Source organism: Solanum verrucosum, unplaced genomic scaffold (genome assembly GCF_900185275.1).
Source record: "Solanum verrucosum unplaced genomic scaffold, falcon-dt-bn FXZP01000306.1, whole genome shotgun sequence".
NCBI lineage: Eukaryota > Viridiplantae > Streptophyta > Magnoliopsida > Solanales > Solanaceae > Solanum > Solanum verrucosum.
This window is the reverse complement of record NW_026020398.1, coordinates 840,775-850,970: the sequence shown is the minus strand read 5'-3', so window position 1 is coordinate 850,970 and position 10,196 is coordinate 840,775. Positions and strand designations below refer to the sequence as shown.

Sequence of the window (10,196 nt, the reverse complement as noted above, 5' to 3'; positions counted from 1 at the left end):
TCTAATACAATGATCATTTCTTATTCCAGAATAATTCTCTCCTCAAATAAACAAAACCCAAACAAAAATTCCATTCCATATAGTACTAAATTCTTTTTCCCTGGCCAAAGAAACAGAGAAAATACTACTAAAAACTCTTTCAAATTCGAGGTTTTCTCCGAAAATGACTCCATATATCCAATTTCAAAGCTAGAGACGAAAGGAAACAAATTCCACGACGATCAAGAGACAAAATTAGCATACAAATGGAAAGATATTCATGGTCGAAATGATTGATGATCCTATTGATCCCCTGTTACAAGCAGAGCTAATACGTTATGGAGATATGTTACAACTTACAAGCACGTCACAATGCATATGATTTGGATCGTAGCTGTATGATCGATCCTAGTTTCTTGTTCAAAATCGCGACTATACATGATTTGGATCATAGCTTTAGCATGCATCCTAATGTCTTTTCCAAAGTCACTAGTGTCGAAAAACATGGCTATGATGTCGCAAGATACATTTACTCCAAATGCCTCACTCATTCAATTTGGCCTAGTAATTTGAGTCACCAAGAGAATTGGATTGGCTATGTTGCAGTATCAAATGATGAGTACTCAATATACTTAGGACGTCGTGATAACAATTGCTTGGCGTAAAACAATGAAGGATGTTGAGGAGATATCGGATATAATGTACTTACAAAGACCAACTAGAGATTACAACATGTCTAGTCACGATCCAACAATCAAAATCGAAGCTGGATTGTTGAACATCTACACGAGGAAACACGATCAATGCAACGTGTGCAAGTTATCAGCAAGGGAACAGGTTCTTAACGAAGTTAAGAGACTGATAGATCGATATTCGAATGAGGAATTTAGCATAACAATAGCAGGACATAGCTTGGGAGGTGGTTTAGCTATGATAAATGCTTATGACATTGCAGAAATTGGACTAGATTTACGCGAAGACGGACGTGTTATTCCCCTTTGTGTATTTTCATTCTCAGGGCCAAAAGTTGGGAATATTAGATTCAAACAAAGGCATGAAAGATTAGGAGTGAAAGTTTTGAGAGTAGTAAACAAACATGATTTCGAGATTCAAACAAGACTGATTCAAAAACTTGGAGATTTTTTTTTGAGTTATTGGCATGTTGGTGAAGAGATAATTTTGGATCATAAGATATCCCCTTCCTTAAAGGAAATGCATAATCTCACATACATCACTGATTTGGAGGTTCACTTGGATTTACTCAACTGGTTAGTACAATTTCCTTTTTCATTTCTATAGATTATTAAGGATTACAAAATAAAACTCAATTTGTTCAACCTGTTTAAGTTTGGGGTCATCTCATTTCAATTCATTAAAAATGGAGTAGATATGTAGTCCAAATTGAACCCTCCTACTCAGTTGAGGTGGGAGAAAAAGTCTTAAAATGTTGTGTTCTGATGGGTTTAAGGGTTTAGTTGGCAAAGTGATGAGTATGAGGGTTCAACTGACAAATGGAGCCAAGCACAAGGGTCTCAGAGGTCATTCGACCAATTTAATATGTTATATATAGCCATAATAAATAATTTGTTTTTATTAGGTACTAAAATCTTTTTACAAAATAATTAAAACTTAGTAAAAATTGGACGGATTGGGTTATGACCCATTACTTGATCCGTTTTGACCCAAACAAATTTGGGTTGAGTTGGATCTTGACCCATTTGAGCCGCTCAAATAGGACCCAACCCGTCGAATTGCCACCCCTACCGTATAGATGCAGGGACGGAGCCATCCCTTAACTTACTAGTTTGGCAAAAAAAAAAGTAATTTTTCTCCAAACTCTATATAAGTAATATATTCAGAACATAATAGCCAAGAAAAAATGTGATCCATAACTCATAAACTAAGACGTTTGACCATGTTTCATTGTGAAGATAAAAAAAAGTATAATTTTTTATTTTCAAAGTGAAAAACGATATTTGGAAATTCAGATTCATGTTATAGAAGTTTATCAAAGAATTCTTCTCAAAACCAAGTTTTCTCAATTTTAACTAGAATGTGTTGATATGAGCAGGTTTCAAGGGAAAGGAAAAGGATTTTCGATTCAAAATTGAGATAATATAAATTTGGCGAGAAAAGTAACTGATCTCACGATCAAGACGTATATTGAGCTAATCAATGGGGAAATAAAATTCATGAAGTTTGATAGTAACGTGAAAAAACAATATGTTGAACAATTTTGTCTCAAGAATCAATCCCCATCAAAAGATGAACACCAATCATGATCATACATGTGGACAAAGCCCTCTCTTATTGGTGTCCGAACCAACTTAGCATTTCAACCCGTTAACTTTGATGTCAGTATTATTTCTATATGCATAAAATAAGTTATTGATAATGAGTGTTCATATGACCATCCTTGGGTCAATCTATGTAGCTATGCCACTGATTCCAATACATGATGATTCGTCCCATGTAAATTCGTCCGATGTAGATTAGTCCTTGGCTTTGGCGGTCAATATCTAAAAAAGAAATGCAACCTAACAATTCTTAAGATAAAATGAAAAAAAACACACACAATTCATAATAAACAGCTGATATCTAGAGTGCAAAAATATGTAACTCAAAAACGTCTGATCAAGTTTATTAAAAAACACACAAATATAATTAAAGGTGTTTAACAACATGCAACAAGAAGTTTTCTCCTTGAGAAATTTGAATGTTTAAGGGAAGGAGAAGCTAAAATATTGTACATTCTTAACACACTAATTCAATTTTGGGTGTGATCGAGAATATTTCAAGACCATGACAAGTTCTTCGGCAGAAGATCCAACTTTTACTGAGCTTTTTCCAGAGTGAGGTACTACACGTAACCACAATTTTTCTAGATCTTTGATAGGCAAATCAGGATGAATCAACATTCCTAACATGCGAAGCTCCACCTACATTTCAAATTATTAGGATCAGAAATTCAGAAATAATAATCAAGTGTATTGCAGAAGGTACTAGAGCAAATTTTGAATGACAATACACGTATTTCATTACCTCGTCTTCGCTCTGGAGACTCAATTTATGTGCAAGGTACTTCTTTATGTAGGAAGACGGCTTGTTCACATCCCTATTTAACCAGAAAAAATGTAAACATATTAATTGAAGTTAAGAGGTATTTTGGAAAGTAAAAAGATGTATAATTTCACAAAAAAAAGGGAGGAGAAGGGGTGGGGGGGGGGGGGAAGCACTTCCATTATGCTCTTGCTATACGAGGTCCAGGAAAGGGCCAGACCATTAGGGTTTATTATACGCAGTTTTATCCTGCATTTCTGAAAGAGACTGTTTCCACAATTCGAACTTGTGATCTAGTCACATGCATAATATTTTTGTGAGTATATATATATATATATATATATATATATATATATATATATATATATATATATATTCAAATGTAATTAAATACTTACTTGATCTTTATGTATCGGGTAGAAATCTGTGGTAAGGGTGAATGACCTTCCCTGAAACAGTCATATCTAGTCAAACACCGTCACATAAATCGAAATAATATACATAAGAGTAATGCATAAAATTGAAAGGCATAGAATTAAACTCACTGCTTTTCACATGCAACCAAACTGAACCAAATAGGATGGACTCTTTCATTGACTACCATTGTAATATCACTACTTGTACCTCCTGTTGTCTCAGTAGTAACTTGAACTTGTTCTGCATTAGTATTTGTTCCAGCACTACCACCATCTCCACTACCGCTAACAGGAGGAGGAGGAATATTTGTTTCTTTTTTCTTTCTTCCACATTGTCCCTTTTTTCCTTTTCCTTTATCAATATTATTATTACTTCTTGATGGCGCTTCTGTAGCTTGAATAACATCCAATCTTTTAACATTTTTCTTGCAAACTTTGTGTTCCTTAACTTTTGGCGAAGGCACATACTCCTCGTCTGAAGGCACATACTCTTCGTCTTCTTCTTCTTCTTCATCATCATCATCATCAACAACAAATGGTGTAGCATTTACGATGGAAGAGATTGATTTCTCTTTTCTTCTTGAACTTGTAGCGACAATAGGAGGAGGAGGAGAAGGAGGAGGAGGAAGAGGATGAGGTGGTGATGGTGGAGTATCAATGAGCATGTCAGGAATTTTATTAAGATCAATATCCTCACGAGCTAACTTTTTGGGTTCGGCTTTTTTTGATTTTTCGATTAGTCCCCGCTTAATAAATTCTCTTCTTTTACTTGACACCATGTCTCTGATCCCTTGCATTTGGTGATCAGGCCTGGAAATTAAGCATTATATAAGGTTATATCAATACTTACTTTTCTCTCTCTCACGCACGCACGCACACACGCGCGCACACACACATAGAGAATGAAATTACAATTCTGTCTACTTATTCGACATAAACCTAGAGTCAAAATCTTGTAATTCAGAACCCCTAAACTCAAATAGTAGCTCCACCACCACAATGACAAATTGATGAGAGGGAGTTGCTGGATGGTAAGCACCCCTCACTTCCAACCCGAAGGTTGCGAGTTTGAGTCACCAAGGGAGAAAAAGGGTGGGAGCTCCTAGGGGGAGGGCAAAAAAATAATAATAAATAAAAAAAAAAAAATGGACCATTTTACATTTTGAAAAAGAGTGGTGTCTAGGTCAATTTTGATACAACCTTAACTTGTTTTACCAAGTACATGTTATTCTTCATCATAACAGATATAAAGAGCACTCTAATCACCATAGACATATAGAAGAATAATCTAGGGTTACATTAGAAGTGTATTATTGTTCTTACAATTTAAGCATATAGTCAACATATGACGGTCAATATACTTAATTTCACTATTGTTCGGATACAAATTCATCAAAACTTTTTTTAAAAAATTACATATTTGAAAAATATTGTAAGTCAACAACATAAAGAATTATTCAAAATATTTTTAAAAAAATTGTGAAAACTATAGTCAAAGAAAAAAAAAGTTTTGAATCTCTAAACAGTAACACCTTCACATAAAAAACGACGAAGGGACTATACAACTCTCTTTGTTCCACATTATATATGGGATATGATTTCATGCCTTTTCAAATAAAATTTACTTATTAGAAGAAAAAAAAGATATGAATCGCAATAATTAATAATTCAAAATATTTAAAAGATATATAAAAAATCAAAATTGTAGAATATACCTGATTTTCTGCCAGGGGCAACACCTAAATCTGTATTACATTCTGGACAAACTTTCAATTTCTCTTCTTTTACCTTCCTCATTATGCAATTCTTGCAGACTGTAAAAAAATATTAAACATAAATTAATCAAATTCCATTAAAAAACTTGATATATAAATAAATAAATAAATAAACCTTGAAAATGATACAATTTCAATTTAATTCACAAGAACAAATGATTTATCAAAATCACTAAAATAAAAAATAAAAACCTCAAAATAAAAAAATCAAAAATTATATATATATATATATATATTTTTTAAAAAAAACAACAATGAAAAGAACTAAAAATGTTCAAAAATTCAAGATCATGAAATCACAAGTACAAATGATTTATTAACACCAATCAAATAAAAAATGAACCCCCAAAAAATTACATTTAAATTAATCTTTTAAAAAAACATTGGAAAGAACGAAAACAATATCGAATATTCAAGATCGTGAAATGACAAGAACAAATTATTTATCACAATCAACAAATTTTATTTATTACAAAAAGGAAACCCAAGAAATTACAACAACTACCTACATGAGTAGTCTCACAAAGTGGGTTTGAAGTTATCTACGGCAGACGACAGAGATTGAAAAATTGTTTCGATAACTTCGCCTTGATGAGCGATAAAAGAACATAAAAAAGAACGTAATAAAGAAATTCTAAACTTTAAGATCATGAAATCACAATAACAAATAATTTGTCAACCTTTGAGTTGCTATCATTCATAAAATCCCAAATTATACATAAAAATACAATAGTGTTAGTGACTAGGGTCAAATGCAACAAATTGATCATAAAGAAAGTTAATAAATAAATAAACTGTTTCATCAAGAAATATAATAAAGACCTAGATCACATAAACCTTGTAAATGACACAAATTCAATTCAACTCAATTCACAAGGACAAATGATTTATCAAAATCACTAAAAAAAAAAGAAAAAAGAAACCCCTAAAATTAAAAATTAAAATTTATATTATTTGTAAAAAGAAATTTAAAAAATGGAAAGAAATTAAAAAAATTCAAAAATTCAAGATCATGAAATCACCAATACAATGATTTATCAACATCAAGCAAAAGAAAAAATGACCCCCAAAAGATCACATCTAAATTAATCTTTTAAAACAACATTGGAAATAACGGAAAAAATATAAAAAATTCAAGAGTGAAATGACAAGAACAAATTATTTATCGAAATCAGTGATACTTTTAAAAAGAGGAAACCCAAAAAATTACAGCAATCACCTACACTAGTAGTCTCACAAAGTAGGTTTGAGGATATTGACCGCAGACGACAGAGATTGAAAGATTGTTTCAATAACTCCGCCTTGATGAGCAATAAATAAAACATCAAAAAGAACATCTAAATTTCAAGATCATGAAAGCACAAGAACAACTAATTTATCAACATCACTCAAATAAAAAAAAATAAACTCCCAAAATATTAAATTAATTAAAAAGATTAAAATTTTCTCACATCTGTGACAGCATTCTTCAATAATTGTGACATCTTTGCATAACTTTTTGCAAATTCCACATGTCAAAACACTCTTCATACTAGCTTGACGTTTATCAAAGTCATCCATCTTCCTGGAAAAAAAAAGGAACCCAAATCAAATATTTTTTCCTTAATTATAAACATATACATTCCATTCTTTGCATGTAAACCATATTCTAAAAAATCATACAAAGAGAAAAAATAGCACAAAAAAGTACCTTGTTTTCTTGATTCTTGATTTAGTGTTTATATAAAGGAACAACGAAAGAAAGTCACAAAAATTTAAAGAAGTTTGAATTTTTTGGATTATTATTTGAATAATTAATATATGGACAAAATTGGTTTTATGTAGATGATGATAATAGTGAAACTCAACTATTTCTAATTCCATAGCTTTTAATACCATGAGTGATACAAGAAAACTTCACCCTTACAAATTCAGAGAAGATCCTAAGTATACTATATGATATATACTATGGACTTTTCCTTTTTTTTGGTTTGTTTTACCTTATTCCTTTTGTTGGGTTGTGTTCGGGTTAACTTGCCTACCACTTAATTTTTCGTTGAGTGTATGCTACTTCTTATCAACACGTGTATCATTTAATCCTAGATTGAGACGGATCTATCGTTTCAAGTTTATGGATTTCTATAATGATCTCAAAATTGTGATAATAAGAGAGTCATGAGATGATCATTTTAAAATTACCTTGATAATAAGGTGAAATAAAAATATAAACAAAAGAACTTTTGCATATATCTACCAATCAAAAGTTTCCATCTCGATACTATTTTGTGCCTTACCTGTCATAGTTGGCTTAAATAATGAAAACTGAAAAATATCCCTAAAGTATATATACAACTTAAATTATATCATTGGATGAATAAATAATAAACATCACAAATACTTTTAAAAGTGAACTACTCTCATAATGATCAGTCACATGACTTGCACGTGTAATTTTTTTTCTTCTAAATATCATTTTCTTTTAAGTCAACAAAAAGTTATTAAATTTTGTGTTAATACATCCAAAAATATTTGATATAATTGAATATGCTGTAACAGTGGCAACTATAGATCATCCAAAATATTTCAAATTTTGAAGAGATGGAATTACTAGATTGCTTTTTTCATGTAAGGAATATGATTATAACAAAGCTGAATTTGTTGTACCAAATGCTGATAAACAAGTACCAAATAAATATATGCTTAATATATATCAGATATATTTGATGAAGTAATCTAAGATTATTATTTTTTTACAAAAAGTGGGTTAGGATGACTCGGGTCTAATATAATGATAATGTGATGTCTAATATTATTTACCTCTTTTATATTGTTATATTATGACTTCATTTAAGACGGGAATTTAGGCATAGAACACGTGCTTTAATCTAAGGTGAAAAACTACATTTATCTTGTTCTTAACAATTTATAAAATATCCTTTTAAATACTTAATTTTTTTTAATTTTCTTTATACTACATCGGAATAGTTTAAACCTCGTCTCTCATACTTCAGTTAATAATTGTAAACTTGTAATATAACGATAAATACTAGTTTTGAGACTTACAATAGTTCTCCTTAGCGTAGGTGGATCGTCTGCAACAATCACGACTTGATTCACTAGTTATCAGAAATCCTCACTTGATTGGATAAATTTCCTAGTTTCACTGTCAAAAAATCATTGAGTGGTCCAGAGATAACTCTCACCGTTCTCTGGAAGATTTAGAGTTTTTTTTCAACTCCCGTAATGTCGTTTATATAGATAGAATTAGGGTTTAGGATTAGGTTAACTGATGGGCCGACTTATCTAGCTAACACCCTTTATGAATGTATTAGGCCCAAAAGATTATTCTTCTAAGGGAAACTACATAAATAAGCCACAACGTTTAAGCCCAAAATGGACAATGTCACTAGTAGGTTGGGCCATTACAAATGGTATCAGAGCTACTCATATGTCAGCCTAGTCGATGTGAGCCAGATTTCAATTGAGTTTAGGCAAATTATGGTGAGGCAGGGAAAACCTCAGTGCCGAGCCCAGAAAAATTTCATGAGGTGTGGCAAACCTCAACGAAGAGGCTGAGTCCATAGAGGATGTGTATGTGACACCTATCTAAAGATAAAAAGTACCACATCGGCAAAACATAGGAGAGACATTGGATATATAAATAAGCAGGTCTTACCAGCGAGTGATGCGTTTTACAGTCGTGCGGGTCTAGACCTAAAACGGAGAATATCACTAGTGGTCTGTATCATTACATATTCAATGTCTTCTATGATAAATATCCTACAAAAAAACTATGTTTTCTTCAAAGTATTTTATGACTTCCTTAAAGACTATGATTTAAGCTTATGTTATGATTTTAAAAATATTGCTTTGACCTTACATTCAGTTGTTTCAGTTTCATATTCAGTTTAACGTCTTTGATTCATCATGTCCAACTTTACAAATAATCATACATATATCTCATACTCAGTATATTCAAAGTACCGATTCACATACCTCTTGTGGCTACATTTTTCTTGTGATGTAGGTTCAAGTTCTTACTATCATGATTCTAGTCCATCAGATCGCAACTTTCAACTAGAAAGTGATGAATTCTCTTATTTTGAGCACTCAAGTCAGTTTGTAGTTTTAGTATGTTATTTCTATTTACATGTATTGACAGGGTTATGTCTTGACTTATTATAATTTGTATTAGTAGAGGCTTAATAGATAGTCATTTAGAGTTGTTGTATTCAGTCCATTCTATTCCAAATTCTTTTTACATTATAATTGTTGTATACAAAATTTTGTTCAAAAATTGTATTGAACTAGTATTCAATAATTATACTTCCACTCAGCCATATTCATTCTATATTTAGTTTAACATGACTATGCAAGTATAATGGGTTAGCTTGAGGTTACTCGTGACTCTAAGCACTGTGTTACATTTAGGAGTTGTCAAATATTTGTGACGAAATATGGTGAGATTGTACATACTGCTTCCCTAACTCTTCACGAGGGTTCTATAAAGATCTCACAAAAAAATCGTTTGGAAGTCATATCACAAAAATATCATGGGCTAACACACACGAAAAATAGAGAAAATCTCCCAATTCCTTTAAATTGACCCATAAATGTCCGAAAATCACTCTGAAAATTGTGAGACTATATGTACTGCTCCCCCAAATCCCTACTCCCTACTCCCTAATGAGGGTTCCGTAAGGGGTTCACAAAAAAATTGCCCAAAAGTCATCACCAAAATATTCAAGAAAAACACACAAGGAAAAAAAGAAAATCGCCTAATTCTTGTAAATTTGCCTCTAAATGCCCAAAAATCACTCTATAAATGGTGAGACTATATGTACTGCTCCCCCAAATCCTTATAGAAAATTACATTAAGGTTTCGCAAAAATATTATCCGAAAGTCATATCACCAAAATATTCATGGGCTAACACACAAAAAATTGAGAAAATCGCTTAATTCAATTTTTTTTTCTTAAAAACAAAT

The 10,196-nt window shown here is 31.6% G+C and overlaps 1 protein-coding gene and 1 pseudogene across 1 annotated transcript; one reads left to right on the top strand and one right to left on the bottom strand.

Moving 5' to 3' along the window:
* The first annotated feature begins 317 nt into the window (after window positions 1-317).
* On the top strand, window positions 318-2,090 carry LOC125839415 (phospholipase A1-Igamma1, chloroplastic-like; annotated as a pseudogene).
* A 651-nt stretch (window positions 2,091-2,741) lies between these two features.
* On the bottom strand, window positions 2,742-6,790 carry LOC125839414 (E3 ubiquitin protein ligase DRIP1-like). Its single transcript, XM_049518395.1, has 7 exons — window positions 6,682-6,790; window positions 5,175-5,269; window positions 4,007-4,270; window positions 3,585-3,925; window positions 3,438-3,488; window positions 3,022-3,094; window positions 2,742-2,918 (listed from the first exon to the last, which is right to left on the bottom strand). Exons 1-7 carry the CDS (start codon window positions 6,788-6,790, stop codon window positions 2,742-2,744), a joined length of 1,110 nt encoding a protein of 369 aa, XP_049374352.1.
* Between the last annotated feature and the right edge of the window lie 3,406 nt (window positions 6,791-10,196).

Excerpts from the sequence above, each read along its gene's own strand:
- LOC125839414 (XM_049518395.1), bottom strand. The coding sequence starts at position 6,790 with ATGGATGACTTTGATAAACGTCAAGCTAGTATGAAGAGTGTTTTGACA. Across the intron at positions 5,270-6,681 it reads TGAAGAATGCTGTCACAGAT|TCTGCAAGAATTGCATAATG; the intron begins GTGAGAAAATTT and ends ATTTTTTTACAG. Across the intron at positions 3,489-3,584 it reads TTGGTTGCATGTGAAAAGCA|GGAAGGTCATTCACCCTTAC; the intron begins GTGAGTTTAATT and ends TGACTGTTTCAG.